This window comes from Cupressus sempervirens, chromosome 3 (genome assembly GCF_028749045.1).
Source record: "Cupressus sempervirens isolate cs-2001-9-10 chromosome 3, ASM2874904v1, whole genome shotgun sequence".
Classification (NCBI taxonomy): domain Eukaryota; kingdom Viridiplantae; phylum Streptophyta; class Pinopsida; order Cupressales; family Cupressaceae; genus Cupressus; species Cupressus sempervirens.
Window position 1 is genome coordinate 397,252,082 of NC_143120.1, and position 16,200 is coordinate 397,268,281.

At 38.4% G+C, this 16,200-nt stretch overlaps 1 protein-coding gene across 8 annotated transcripts in view; it reads right to left on the reverse strand.

Annotated features, from left to right (window-relative positions):
• The window catches only part of LOC149566692 (nuclear pore complex protein NUP160-like), a 199,004-nt gene that overhangs the window by 84,587 nt on the left and 98,217 nt on the right, over positions 1-16,200 (reverse strand). For all 8 annotated transcript variants that reach the window (XM_089820011.1, XM_089820008.1, XM_089820007.1 and 5 more), the window contains one exon: positions 992-1,154. In XM_089820011.1, coding sequence (XP_089676137.1) covers positions 992-1,154 — 163 coding nt within the window. The remainder of the gene's footprint in view (positions 1-991; positions 1,155-16,200) is intronic.

Below are 16,200 nucleotides of genomic sequence, written 5' to 3' on the forward strand. Positions count from 1 at the left end.
TCATGACAACTCCCACTTCAGATCATTTTCTTACAGAAAAGCACATCCTGCGCTATGTTAAGGGCACTCCTGATTTTGGTATCCTCTATGGATGAGCCAAAGATGCACGACTCATCAGTTGCAGAACCTCGGACAGGGAAGGTTATGTTGATGACATAAAATTTACTTCCTAGAATATCTTCAGTTTGGGCAACAGGTATTACCACTTGGATCAGTAAGCAGCAGCAGATCGTATCTCTTTCCTCAACGGAAGTTGAATATCGAGGAATAGTCGACACAAGTTGTAAGGCAGTTTGGCTACGTAGGATGCTTCCAACATCCATATGTCCCAGCAGGCCCTCCACCCCTCTGTTGTGACAATCAAGGGATCCTCAAACTTGCCAAAAATCCAGTCTTCCATGAGCGCACTAAGCAAACTCACATTCAATGTCATTTTAGCTGTCGGTTGAAGATGGATCTGTGGATTTGCAGTTTGTTGCTACAGCTGACCAGACTGTTGATATGCTCACCAAGTCCCTACTTCCAAAGAGCTTTGTCCGATTCAGGGGGCAGCTTGGTGTCATTGATATGATGATTATTAAGGGAGACTGATAAATAATATCTCGTAACATAATTTATTTCTATTTTAATGGTCAGTTATCATCTCGTGTAACAATGAGCATACCAAAATAAATTTATCCTGCTAGGTCAATGAGCTCGCTTAGTAAGAAATCAAACCTACAAATCTATAGTGGTTATTCAAGAAACCTGATTCAACGGAGCTCTTATATATCTATGGAAATAAGGGGTAAAGGCCAATGTCACTACACTTAAGTAGGTGAGTTCATTTAAAAACATTTGAATAGAAATCAATGGTCAACTTTCTATTTAAAAATGCTTTTGACACATAATACTTCAAGAACAATAATCAATTAAAAAATATCGCTATGGTAGAAAAGAGAAGAAAACCATAAACATAAATCCTCCATATCAGGGGGGTCAAATTCAATACCAATATGTAGTGAAGAAAGCTGTAAGCTGAAGTATTCAAAAGGCGGGGCTTCAGTTGATGTTGTGCTCATCCAATAAAGTAAGAAAGACCGAGTTGCAACCTCATGGACCCTTGGAATCAGTTGAAGTTGTATTCTTGATACAATGGTAGGTTCCATGTTCAACTGCACAAGAGGTTAAAAATCACAAATTGAAGCCAACTACAAACTTTTGTCATCCTGAGCCAAAACAAAACCAAAAACTTGAACCATACTACAATTTTCTTCTCAAATTAAACTTATAAATATCTACCTTAAGAGAGAATAAACCTAAATTTTCTACATTCTAAAGTGATCACTCTTCATTTAAAAATTGGCAAAGCAACAGCATAAATACAAGTCAATGTCACAAAAATGTATAGGCTAACACAATGCACAATATGGCAGGCTGGTAATGATGATCTCCTCTATAAACAGAAATGTTCCAATTGGTGGAAAATCCAATCTTTACATTTCTACAAAGCATTGCATACACATTATTAAGGAAAAGAATACATAAAAGCAACTCAAGAAGCATCTCAGTGTAGCTAGAAATCTATCAGCATGAGAACAAATGGTTGCAGAACATAGTATCTCAAACTGAAGCCAACTACAAACTTTTGTCATCTAAAGCCAACAAAAAGCCTTGATATTCACTAACAACCTGAAACAAAGTACAAAGCTCTCCACAAATGACTAAGTTATCTACCTTTAAGAGAGAATATATATAAACGTGTATATACAGACATAAGTGTATGCATATATATTCACACACACACACACACACACACACACACACACACACATGATGCAATAAAATACAAGTTTTAAAACGTCCATAAGAGAAAATAACAAATGCAACCCAAGATAAAACCTATCCTACAATATCAGTGTAGATGATTTTGATATCCTTGTAAGCTAGACATTCTGTGATGTTCTGCCATTTTAAATCCACTAGCTCCTGTAAGCTAGTCCTTAGCTACCCTATTAACATTTTCAGTTTCCATCTTATTTCTGCTCCTATATAATCTTCTTTCACATGGTGAAATGTATAACTAAATAGTTTGACATGGTACTCTCTTTTATGCACAAGCTGTGTTTCAACTTCTGCTATGGAATAAACAACTTTTTTCATCCCTCTTGTATCCTTGTTGTCCTACAAGTATCTCGGCTGAGTTTGTTGTTAAAATAAAAGCCGCAATATTTATATTCATTTACCAATAGGAAGGAAATTTTTCAACTACAAATATATTTGTTTCTTATTTCTTCTAAAGTTAAAAATAATGAAATTAAATATGCAATATTCACTTGCATCTCTACATCCTGACGAACCAATTCGAGGGCTCCGAGGTGTTCTTTCAAATTATATGTTATAACATAAGATAGTCCACATATTGAACCAACTTGATAACAAAGCTAGCCAAGTGAATGCACCAATACCAAACTTGTCTATCATTTCGTATAATTTTTTAATGTATAGCCCAAAAAAGGTAGGGCATAGAAAGCATATTTTCTTCACCCTAATGTCACCCCAAAAGATTCTATTCATATTCATTTTGAAATTGATAAAATAACTTAAATCCAAATCAATGTCACAAAAATATATGTATTACAACCAAATATAAAAAATTAGGCATGCGAGATATGATGATTTCCTCTATAAACTGAAATGTTCCAATTGTACAAGAAACCAACTTCTAGAAAGTTTTCTAGAAAAGCATTATATGAAACAAGGTAAAAAATGCAATTCAAGAAGCATACTAATGCCATTAGAAATCAAAGGCAAGGAGCTGAAATTTGAGAAGTATTTCAAAAACCATTCGCCATTCAATCTAGGGTCTATCAAATACCAATGAAAGTTTTCACAAATGACCGTATACATTTACAAACAACTGGCTGTTTACATTTGCAAAATACAGAAATAACAAAGGTCTGACCTTGATCATAGCAAATAAGCCCCTTCAACAGCTTCTTGTATGAATAACCTCAAACCACACAAGCAACATGGACCTCAAAACCCTCCTCTAAGCTTATCAGGAACTTAATTCTAGTCTGCACCAGCAAAAGAAAAGTCTTCATAAGTCCCGCAGCCCTCCAATGGCATGGTTATTCACTTGCAACTCTCACAACCTACCAGGTTTGTCAGTAAAAACCCAAAAAGCCTCTTTGGTCACCTTAAAACTACCCAAACACAAGCCAAGCACTAGGCATTCATCTGCCTATCACTATTCAAACTCTCACCAAGAAATCATCACTATTGCCCAGCTATCAACCATATTCATGTCCAGAAAATAATGATTATAAACTTCAATTAAATCCTTCTATATGGTGTCCCATTCTCAATATTTGATTTTTCCTTATTGATAATACTCCCAATAATGATACAACAAAACCTTCCCTTTTAACTATAAAAATCAAGAAGCAATAATCTCCAAGAAAATGGTGCCCAACAATCTTGCTAGTAAAACTCATAAATTTGAATACAAATACAAAACCCACAAGTTTATAAATTATTAATGAAAACTTCCTTGTAGAACAAATTCCCAAAACCTATGAAAATGATATATCATTTAGTGCACCCAATGTAATGTCCCCAATTTTGCCAGAATCGGAGTTTCAAGGATCAGCCTATTATTGTGATCCTCGTAGGCAAATTCTTGTGGATAGAGGGTCTTCTGAGGCAGTGGCTTCACTTAGGAGCATCTTGTCTTCTGCACAATTCTATAAGCTACAGGTTAGTTTTCATTTGGCTAAAATTGGGCTTTATTTGCCCTTTGATTTATGTACTTATTATTTGTAATATGTTGGGTGCTGATTGAGATGGACCCTTTCTAATTTTGGAAAGTGCACTTCGTCACATGGGGAAATAATAGGCGTGACTCCTATTTCAGACAGCATATTCAAATGATGAGTATTTTGGCAGTTATTATATTTTTCGTGGCCAAATTATTATTAAATCACTAAATGGCTTATTATAAAGTTATAATTTAACTTTATAATTTCACTTGAGGCTTGAGTCATCATTAGAAGGAGTCATTTAATATATGCCTAAGCCAAATATTAAATATTTAAAGTGATGTTGTGTTGGTAAGTTTGAAGATTTGAGTTTGTAGAGTGGAAATATGACTTGCAGTTTACAGAGACATACCAATCATACAGAATAATAGAATTGAAACACACATAAGCAAAACATAGAATGCACCAAAAATACGATAAAACCAGTGGGTGAGGAAATGGTTTCCTTTATTAATACCAAAAAAATGAGTACATTGACAATATTCCAAGTACTTATAGAACCAACCGACACATTCCCTTACCACCTAACTACCCAGCCCAACTAGCTATGACAAGTACTAAACACAATAGTTACTTTATTCCGACTACAACTACCCCCCCCCCCTAAAAAAAGAAGACGATTGCTGAACATGAAAACAACAAAAGAGAATTTTGACTTCAAAAAGAGGGTTGGCAAGACATCCCTGTGCTTGGCACTCCTCATAGTCGTTGCAGGTCCCGTTCAGCAATCTTTTGTTTTGTCCAAACACCTTACAGCACCCTTAAAGCATCCATCTTTTTGGTTTCTGCTGTGGTGATCTTGCTTTCCAATTCAGCTTTCTCTATTTTCCATGATTCCTACTAAAAACCTTTTCCGCTTCCCACTTCTGTTGAAGATTCTGACTTTCCAGTCCCCATGCCTTAGCCAAGCTTTTAGCCTGTTGGTGTTCCAAGAAGGTCCCTGAAAGGCATCTTCCATAGCTACAAGGGCTTCCATGAGAGGCGGCAATTGTTCCTGCCCACGGCAAATGATAGAACTGCTTGTCCATCTAGTGGCCATGTCCTCCTCTGAATATCCACCCTATTCTAAGAATCCCCAATCTGCATAGAAACCAGTCTGCATAAACGCAACCAATGCTTATGTTGTTGTTATGACAGCTTCTAGATTTCAAGACCTAGCCCGCCGCACGAGGTCCCTAGTAGAATAATCCATGGCATGCAATTTGGATAGAAACAACTCTTCCTTGGTTGCAATTAAAGGGGCATGCAGAGGGCCAAGGCGGCTTCTCTTATATTGAAACTGCACAGGTGAATGCAGAGGGCTTCTATGACAACTATAGTTCTGGGAAGGCCCCTACTATCTCTATGGTCATTGCCCACAAACGTGAGGGAAACTATAGTTGCCGACCCTTTAGAATAGTAGGGGCCCTGTCCAAGGGTTCCCCACGCTCACTTTGTATCTCTACTTGTTCCTCAACAACTCCCTGTAGAGGGGAAGACACCATGCCTTCTTCCTCAAGTAACCTGTCAGCCTCCTCTAGGACCATGTCCGCCATAGCCATAGGTGCCATAGTTTCATAAGTGTGGATTTCCCCTTGTTGTTGATCCACTACTCCTACTGGTTGTACCACAAGAGGAACTGGATGTACTACTTCTGGGCTTGGAGGTGTTTGCAATCTTACTTTATGCGCACACTTTATTTGGCACCTCAAATCAATTTCTTTAGTACAGGAGTGTTGTTCTGGAAGGATTAGTGGCACCATCCTCAGAAGTGATATTCTGGAAGCCCACCACGTCGAAATTTGTTCCCTACCGCCTACTCCTTCCTTGACTCTTGCCTGATTTGGTTAGGAAATATTTGCTACAGTAGTTCTTTCAGGATAACCAAGCATGTTATGGTAAATCTCTGGAGATTCTGATATTCCAATTTGTAGTGGCCCTTACGTAGGTGGTTAAAAAGTAACCTCCTGTGGAGTCCCCTACAAATGACTTTGGCGGATTTTTGCCTACTGTAAGTCGAAGGAAGATGAATTCATATCGCTGCCCTCCTCTTTCGAATGCTCTTCATCCTCTTCTTCCTCTTCGATCACCACTGTTTGTTTCAGTTTCTTTTTCTTTGGTTTGCCCCCATTATTAGATCCTACACCCATGGTATCCATATGGAGCCAGAATGTCATAGCAGGCTAGTAGGGTTCCACTCTATTAGCTGGTACCAGTGTCTGTCGGTGCTCACTGCTCACCTGAGCAAAACATCCAAAGGGCAATGTATAGGTTCAAACTCTTTTAATTCAAAAATTGGCATGAAAATTATTTTGTCTACCTCTGTTGTGCACAACACCTTCTACAGAGGATGATCTGCTTCTACTTTCTCCCACCAAATCCTGCACTCGCTTCCCATCACACTTTCAAATGTAATATTCTCAGCCGTGATTGTGATTTTCTGTGTCATTTTCCCTTTGCCTTTTAGCATCTTCCTTATCTCCTTCTTTACTTTCAATGCTGCAGGTTTCTTCTTTTTGATGTCAATAATGTTACCTCTGCTCGGGTTTCCTATTGCTTAATTTCACCATTGTGTGTTGATGCGTTAATTCCATGATTTCTTTAATTGTTGTATATGCCACTTGTACCACCCGCTCCTATGATGTTATTGCTTGTAACAAACTTCCATGTGTAGCAATGTAGTATGTGTATATAGATTGCCACCATATGCCCCTGAATTTCTTCCTATCTCGGAGACTAAAAGTGCGGCAGTAGGCTTTCCGTTTAATGCCTCCTTTCATACTGATTGTACAAAACCTTCTTCAGGTACGGATAACCTCACCAGTACGAAATTCCATACAATTGCTTCTTCCCTTGCCTCTATAACCCCTCGTACGGATTCCTCACATACTTGCACGAATGCCTTTTGTCCTCCCTTTTCTGCCTCTCGTACGGATTCCTCACGTACTTGTACAAATGCCTATCTTACTCCCTTTTCTGCCTGTCGTATGGATTCGCCACCTGTGAACACCTATCATACAACTGCCTCCTTCTCTTGGCTTTTCCTCTTTCGTACTTTGTTCTTCCATATGGCTATCTTGTACGGCCACCCTTCTCTCTTGGTGTACAAATGTTAGTATAGCTATTCTCCCCTCTTCTTGTGCATGTACGGCTACTTCTACCTCTACTTCTTTGTCAAGTACGATGATATTTTGTGACTCAGTCTCTTTCTAAGGACTTGATTTTATTTTTCTCCTTCCTCACTTTCACTTTTTGCTTTTCATCCTTGTTTCTTTTCCTTTTCCATACTTATAAAATAGTTGCTTGTCGATTCATTTCTTTCTTCCTATGGTTTTAAATTAGACCCATTTACTAGGTCTCTGATAGGTTTATTATCTAATGTAGATAACTTTATTGCTCCATTCTCCTTTATTTCTCATATTCTAAATGGTCCTAGCCATTGGACTTTAAATTTTCCTAGCTTTATTTTATTTTTCCCACTATACCTTAGTACTAGTTGTCCTCCTTTAAAATTCATTTTCTTCAAATGCTTGTCATGCCAAAATTTTCACCTTTGCTGGGCCCAATAAGTCTATCGTGTGACACCATAAACCTGCATTTTTTCGGATTGAGGGCCAGTCTTGCTATTCGACATTTCTCCATGCATTCTCCAAGGATTATGAGGTGTTGCACCTGCCCACTATAAACCGACCAGTCATCCAAGAAGCCTTTCAAATTCCCCATTGACATGTCATTGAAGATATGCAATATAATCCTCTGGAACGTGGCCAGTGCATTGCGCAGCCCGAAGGGCATCCTATTATAGGCATATACCATATCCTCAACCACAAATGTTGTTTTTAGCTAATCTTCCTCCGCAACCCTGATCTAATTGTACCCTGAAAATCCATCCATGAAAGAAAACATCTCATGGCAAGCTACCTCCTCCAAAATGCTATTAGTAAACGGAAAGGGGAATGGGCCTTCTATTGTCATTACATTCAAACATCTGAAATCAACACATATCTAAATATGAGCACCATCCTTCTTAAGTGATATGACTATAGGAGATACCCATTCACTTGCTTGTACTTTCAATATTATCCCTGCTTCTTACAGCTTTGTGATTTCTTCCTGAACCCTTTCTACATAGTTTTTCTTCATTCTATATGGTCTTTTCTGTACTGGTCTTTCTCCAGGTACCAATGGAATCCGATGGATGCACACTTCCGAGGGTACTTCATTCAAGTCCTTGTACATCCAAGCAAAGACATCCTTATACTCCAGGAAGATCCTAAGGGTTGTCATCTTCAACACTGGCTCTCAATCATCCCCTATCCAAATTTCTTTAAGTTGATCCACTTCTCCTAGGTTTGAGGTCTAGAGTTTAGCCTCCTTGTATTCCACCTTGTTTCCAAAAATGTGTGCCAGTGTCTTGCTGAGAGTTGCTCCCCCTTCCTTATACTCTGTGTACCCTTCTCGGTATTGTTCTTCCGACAAAGAATCTTGTACTTCCAACATGTTACATTCCACAAGGAAGACCTCATAGTCTCCCATCTACCAATGAAATAATCCACTAAGGGAACTCGTTTCATCTTTCAAGCATTCCCCTAATCTAAGCACCCGTTCCTCATCCGATTCCATCCCTCCATAGTCTTCTCCTTCAGAGTCTGATGGCAAGTCCTGACTAATTGACCGGTTCTTGAGATCTATGATCTACTTTCTGCCTTCAAACTCAATAGATAGAGTGTTCTGTTTCCAACTATGGATAGCTTTTGTTGTGACCAACCATCCTCTTTCTAATAAAACATTGTACCCTTTCTTCTTTAAAGTGATAACCACAAATTCCAAAAAAAATTGTTGCGTACCAACTATGACTTTTTGTCTCATGAGTGTTCCTATATTCTTGATTCCATGTCGATCGGCTCCCACTAGTTGAAATGTCGGCGGCCAAAGTGTGGGTTTGCCTATTTCCTTCCATGTTTCTTCTGATAAAGCATTTATGCTAGAACCTCCATCAACAATAGTGTTGAAGAGTTTGCATCCTAGTATCTCCATTTCTATCATCGCTAGCGTACTCCCTATTCCTATGGTGAATAGGGTATTGTCTTCTGTGCGTACTTCTCCTTCTCTTTCTTTGAGGTTGTCCCTTTCGAGTTTGCCCCCTATGTTAGTGCTACCTGCAATTGGGGTAATGTATCTAATAAATCACCTATTTTCACTGGCATAGTAGTTTCCAGTACTTGCCTCACAATATTCGTTACACCCCTACTGGAAGTAGGCTTTTTCGACCTTCTCTTTTCTTCCTCCCCCATGCTATCTTGAATTGTCTTTCTTTGCCTCCTGAAATCTTTCCATCTCCATGCTAGCATCTGGGTAGGTTAAATATATCGCTTGCTTCTTGGTGACCACAAGAATTTCGTCTTCTAAATCTTCAATGTCTAACAAATTTACCCCCTTCTGTCTCAGGCAATTTGCATCTTGATGATTGCCTGGCCCACACCATTTACAGAGCATCCCTTCATTTTGTCCTCCTCCACTTTGGCAATCTCGTGCAAAGTGTCCCCATTAATTGCATCTCCTACACTGGATCATCGGTCTCCCTTTGGAATCATACTGAAGTGGACGTCAGGTTGTGTTGTTATTGCTATTATTATTACTTCCTCTCCTGTTGTTTCTGTATCCTCCTAGTGAGGCTTCCATATTTCTTTTCTTCTGAGTGGAGGATGTTGTAGATTGTTCCCATTGGATCATAAATACTTGAGGACTCCGTGATTTTAAATTGTAGGGACAGTCTTTCATTGCGTGCCCCAGTACCTGACAAATCTCGCAAAATGCTTTCTTCAGGCATGCTCCTTTTGTATGACCTTTTTCATAATCAGTGCACCAGAGTTCTCTCCCTTTGTTGTTTTCTTCTTTACTCACTGCCACTTCCTTCATCAATCGTCTCAAGCCTCTTCTTAAGGCTTGAATGGGTTTGGATTCTTCTTCACTGGCGCTTCCATCCCTTCTTGCCTAAGAGGTTTTACTCTCACTTTATATGTCCATGGCACGAGTACACGCATCCCCAAAGGTTGATGGTGGGACTATCTTCATTTTTTTTCAAGGGACACTGTTAGTCCATCTGCCAGCTTGTTGTCTAGTTTCCCTATGAGCTCTTTCATTCTTCCCTTGTCTTGTGTTATAAATCTCCGTTACCATATCATCATCATCTCTCAATAGTCTAAATTCTCCTTCAAAAGCTATGCAGATATTACTCCATGTGTTTTTCATTGTTGCCTCCAAATCAATATACCAATCAATTGCAATACCCCTAAGTGTAGCAAGGAAGGCTTTTAACCATTCTGCTAGGTCATTTTCTCCATTTGCTTGCAATATTGTTATGCACGTTTTACAGTGTCGAGCAAGATCCTCCGAGACGTCCCCTAGGAACCTTGGCAATTTTTGATTGTCTATAGCCATTATGTGGGGCTTTCTCGCTCCTATCAAAACACTTCTTCCCAATGAAACTCCTTTGGATGGTACACTTCTTCCCGATGGAATACTTCCTCCTGACTAGAAGTTTTCTCTCGACGAGGAACTTGATTCTTGATTACTAAAAGTATCTTCTTCTTTCGAACTTTGCTCCTGTCAGATATCCTTTCATGCAAGTGTGTCTAGATATTTGTATCCTAACTTCCTTGTTGTTGCCTCCGACATAACCAATTTTGCAATACCCTCAATAGTATGCTCAATCAACCCTTCTTGGATTTTCGTGAGATCCCCTTGTCCTCCCCACAAGTTACGATGTCTCTCCTCCCGTTGTTGGAGACACAGTGTCCCTAAGGCAACTTCTTCCACAGTTTCTTCTTCTTGTATCGGCCTCGGATATATGTTTGGAATGAAAGGTGTGAATCAGTGTTATTATCTATTTCCCTTTATGTAATTTCCACGTTTCTCCTGCTCCCTGGTATTCCTTTCGGCAATCTATTGGAGTACTTCTTGTCTCCTCTGTTCCCTTTGTGTCTCGGCTCTCTCCTCTTCTACTCGTAACAAATCGTGCGCTAAGATACGAGGAATCTCCCCCAGGAGATCGTACACGGCTGGTGGTACTAAAAGTTCGTCGCATACTATACCTTTAGGGACCATTCTATCATAGGCTTCCTTTCGTATGTATTGATCGACCACAACATCCCAGGCCGTCACCAAATCACGTGTCAATTGATCTTCCCTAGTTATTTCTTCCTCCTCTCTATCACTATTTGATACTTGGATGAGTAGTACAAAGGGTCTTCCCATTACTCCATCCTGTCAACCTCCAGGTTTGAACTTAGGCAACGACACCAAAAATGTAGAGTGGAAATATCAGTTGAAGTTTACAAAGACATACCAATCATTCAAAATAATAGAATTGAAATACACATAAGCAAAACATAGAATGTACCAAAAATATGATAATACCAATACGCGAGGAAATGGTTTCTTTTATTAATACCAAAAAACATGAGTACATTGACAATATTTCAAGTACTTATAGAAGGGTCGGTTGGAAACCAACCAACACATTCTCTCACCTCCTAACTACCCACCCCAACTAGCTATAACAAGTACTAAACACAATAGTTACTTTATTCCAACTACAGAGTTCATTTGGGAAACTTTGCAACTATTTGAAGTTGAGTTCTTTTGGAAACTTTTATCAACAAAGCATTATAAACATAAGCTCATTTCATTGGAAAGAGCACACTTGGATATTTTCTTTGCTTTGTGGCCTTTTTGAATTTTCTGAATTGAGAGCCCTCGCTGAAGTATAAGGGTGTTATTCTGAGTCAGGATTTTATCTACAACTGAGGTATTGTAGATGAATTTCTGAGAATTGTTCAAGGTTGCGATTGTGAGTCTCCTTCCTGTGATTACTGATGTTGTGGGGACCAATCTGGTTCAGAGTAATTATGCAATTAATGTGGAGAGTGTAGACTTGGAGTCTTGTAGTCTGAGAATTCTCTGTAATCTTTCATTTATGTTCTTATTGTGCTTGAAAGACTGGTTAAGGACTGCATTTTATTTATTGGAAGTTTGACCTGAGCTTGTGAGGTTGCTGTTGAAATTCTTGGCAACAATTTGATAAAAGTTTGATCTGCGGTTGGGTTTGGGAGTCTATTTTGCAGAGTTTGGTATTTTTGGAAATCTATGATCATCAAACAAAGGGCCACAATCACCTTGTAGAGGCCTGCAACCTTTTCTGGGAGGCTTGCATTTAAGAAAAGCGGTCCCCCTTTTAAGATTAGAGGCACAGTTTCAAGCCTCCGTTCATCTCTTGAAGCCTGTAATTCAGTTTGGGCAACCATCAATATTATTTGAAAACCTATGATAGCCAATTAGACTGGTAAACATCATCTCTATAGCCTGCATCCATTGGCGGCTAGAAGGATATTTGCTGGAGCAGATCCTAGTGAGTTCAGTTTAAATTGCAACCTGGAGATCAGTTAATTTTTAATTGTAATTTCAAACCGTGATACCTAGTTTGAATGGCATAACTGGTTTTGAATTTTATTCAATTAGAAAACAATCCAACTCGAGAACAGGTTTATAATTGATTGTCCTGAAAGATATCAGTTTGCGAATAAATTTATTTCTCATTGCAGTACATATTGTCTATGAATGAATTCAGAGTTAGTATAAATCACTTCAGGACTGCATAACCTGCTCATCTCCTCCTCTCTCGTCAAGAATTGAACAACTAAGTTAGACAGGATATCTATAGATAATACATTATCACTACTTGGAGTAATCCTCCACGAGGATTACGTCCAAAGATGGCATTTTATGCAGAGCATTTTCTTGAGATTAAGGATGGTATTATTGTGTGGCCTGCTTATCTCTATCGATGTTGGTGTCATTCCCTTAGATTCTCTCTAGGCTCTTTCAGAGTTGGCTCTCATAGTCTTTGTATCCGGACTGATCACCCTATGGACAAAGAGAATCGGGTTTGCAGATTGTGTTCTTTGGCAGAGGTTGAGTCTGAGACCCATTTCTTATTTCATTGCCCTATCTACTCTGAGATTCGAGGGGGATTCTATTGTCTTTTCAGGGATTGTTTCTCTCTCAGAGTTCTTCAGCTATGTTGATCAGCGGTGTCTTGCACTTTATCTTCAGGAGGCTACCCAACTTCATGAGCATACTCTTCAGTTAGCTACGTCTCAGATCCACACCTCTGAACAGCTCATTACCGCCTTTTACTCCCCCTTGTCTCTATCACTAGGTGTTAAAAGGCCTTCCAGCACTACTCCTAGATCAGTAAGGCACTGTACCAGTCCTTTCAGGCAACCACAATCCTACAGTGGATCTCAGCGAAGATCAAAGACTTTAAATCATCCACAGTTATATCCTTTTGTCTTTGATTACTTTGTACCAAGGAAGGACTCATAATTCTTACCTTGTGTTTCTTGGTCTTCTGGCTTGTTTTGTTTCTTTTGCAACACCGTTTTGGTGTTTCTAGTGTGGCCGGCTCTTTCGTTTGTATGCTCAGTGCCATAAACTTTTATGGTTTTTTGTTGGACATTAATATTATTATCTTATCTTATACAAAACATATAAGGCCAGATTTTCTCAGCAGTTTGGGTGCATTCCTTAACATTATGCAAGAGAAAATTTCAGTGATAATTTACGTTGCCTGCCACATGTTTGACAAAATGTCAAACTTATGATTAGTTAGGAAAATTGATGAGTCATAGCCAGACAAGGTTATTTTACATCCAAGACTTCAAACTCCAATCCAATACATGCACATGTGAATCCTAAGCAAATTTGCTAATTATGTTAGCATGTTTGCTAACATTAAAGTCAAGAACTGATACAGAAATTTCCCTTTGCAATTCATACTCTCAGATGTATTCTATGTTTTATCAAAGTTCTCCACAGGTTGAACATAGTGATAAATGGTGATTTCAGGACATGTACAAACTTCTTAGACTTTTCACTGAACCAAAAATCTCAGGGTTCTCAGAAAGTAAATGGTCTGAATGAAAAACTCTTCAAGCAATGTTGTGTTTGATGATCTGCAGTATATAAACAAAAACTACATGTAAACTTTGTTTTTTAAACAAACTAAAATCAATTATAGAGACTTCAATACCTGCAAGTCCAGAAATGCAGTCATCATACGCGTCTGATTTATTCTTGATGGCCTATGTCAGACTCTTTCGACAAGAGACAGGCAGGTTGTTTAATCTCAGGGTTCTCAGAAAGTAAATGGTCTGAATGAAAAACTCTTCAAGCAATGTTGTGTTTGATGATCTGCAGTATATAAACAAAAACTACATGTAAACTTTGTTTTTTAAACAAACTAAAATCAATTATAGAGACTTCAATACCTGCAAGTCCAGAAATGCAGTCATCATACGCGTCTGATTTATTCTTGATGGCCTATGTCCGACTCTTTCGACAAGAGACAGGCAGGTTGTTTAATCGTCTTGATGACTATTTTTGTTTTGTGTTGTGTTGCCTGTATCAAACCGATCAGAGCAATAATGCCTCTGGTGACACCACCATAATAGTCTTCGATTATTTCTATGGAGATTACTTCACTTAATATAGAATAAACCTTACTTGTATATCCTGCAGTATCTATGAATAAATCATCGGCCTGTTTGTATTTGCAATGATCAGTTATGTAGTTAGTATAAATAGGTTCGTTGGTTGGTAGCAGTTACAACTGACTTATTCCAATCAACCTGATACAAAAATATATAAGGAAAGATGGGGGTTCTTGGTGGAATGAGAGTCTGTAGGAGAAATGTATAAGAAGTTGTAATTCATGATTTATAATTTTATGAAAAGCTCAATGAATGAGGAGTGTACTTGACGTAGGAGCATCCTAGGTTGCCTTGTTATCCTACTCATTTTTGTTCATTTTGCATGTTGATGCCGAGTTACTGTAACTCTAGTGGATGCCCAGTTATTGTAGCAATCTAGTGTTGACCGAGTGTTTCTTCATGTGCTGAGTTACCCAATGTATGCCAAGTGACTCTTCATGTGCCGAGTTACCCAGTGTATACCAAGTGACTCTTCATGTGCCGACTTACCCAATGTATGCCGAGCATCAGCATTTGGACGTGATTTCTCTGAGCTGACTTGCGGGATTTATTTCAATCGTGACATTTATGTTAAGATCTTTTCTTGGGATGTGTCCAGATCGTTGTTGGGTCGGCCTTCCCCTTTGTAATGTTTTAGAATAATCTGTAAGCCGTTTTGGCAAGTATATATAGAGTGTTTAGGCTTAAAGTTAGCCAAGTTTTTGGAGAAGAAAAGTTTTTGAGAAGAGGAATTCTGGGAGCAGAACTGAAAGTACGAATTTGCAGTTGGATCTTTGGATGTGAATGTATTTGTAATTGGTCGTAAGTTGTAACCTAGAAAGCCTTACAGCTAGACATGTATGAAGATATTTTGATGAATCAATAAAAGTATTTCACTCTTCTTCCTCCTTTGGTTGTTGTTCCTTGTGTTCGCTTCCGTTGTGTTAACTATAGCAGGGTGGTTTGGATAGCAGGGTGAGCCTTTGGCCCTAGTTATTCATACATTGCCTGCATCAGTACTAGTGTAAAGAATTGTTAATGAATAATTTGATAGAAAGATCTTGATGAAACTGTGAGAAAATTGTGCAGAGGTTTGAGAGTATCTTTGTTGTAATTAGGTATAACAGTTACCTTTAAGTATACTCAGAGCTGGTACTAAAATGACTTAAGTATAATTTGTTGACATATTGCAAATGTATAGTGTAAAACTTTTGAGATTGATATAAATTATAATTTGTACTTGTTGCATTCTTATAGTTAGTGCTTCAAGAATGTTGGGTTCCAACTCAGGTTGTTAGATGTGAGCTTGAAAGTGTAGATGGTCTATTAGGAATTTGGTGATTCCTTGGCGTTGGTCCCCTAGAATTTTGTAAGCATTTCATCAGTAAGGTTGGATTGGGACAGTAGATTCTAAAAGCATTTATGGCCATGGTTTTCCTATATTGGGTTGCCACATATTTCTTGTGCATTAGCTTCTTTATGTGCTTGAACCTTTCCGTTTTCAGTTTAATTATGTGCTTGAATCTTTCCGTTTTCAGTTTCATTATGTGCTTGGATCCATGTTTTATCTCTTCTACTGATTCACAACACCCCCTCTCAATAGAGGAATTGTACTATACAATTGGTATCTATTAGAAAGTAAAGTCCACCAAGATAACTGAGAGGCGTTGGCGAGTGAATCAATTATCCAATTAAAACAACTCTTATTTACCTTATTAAATCTGAAATATGTAATCAGCAAGTGCAATAACCATAAGAAGATAACTATACACAATAAGACCAAATTTGTTAACTAGGCAAACCCTTGATCAAAAGGAAAACCTCAGTGGGGATGGTACCTACATAAATGATGTACTAATATATAGGTTCCTTGTAAGATAATGGAC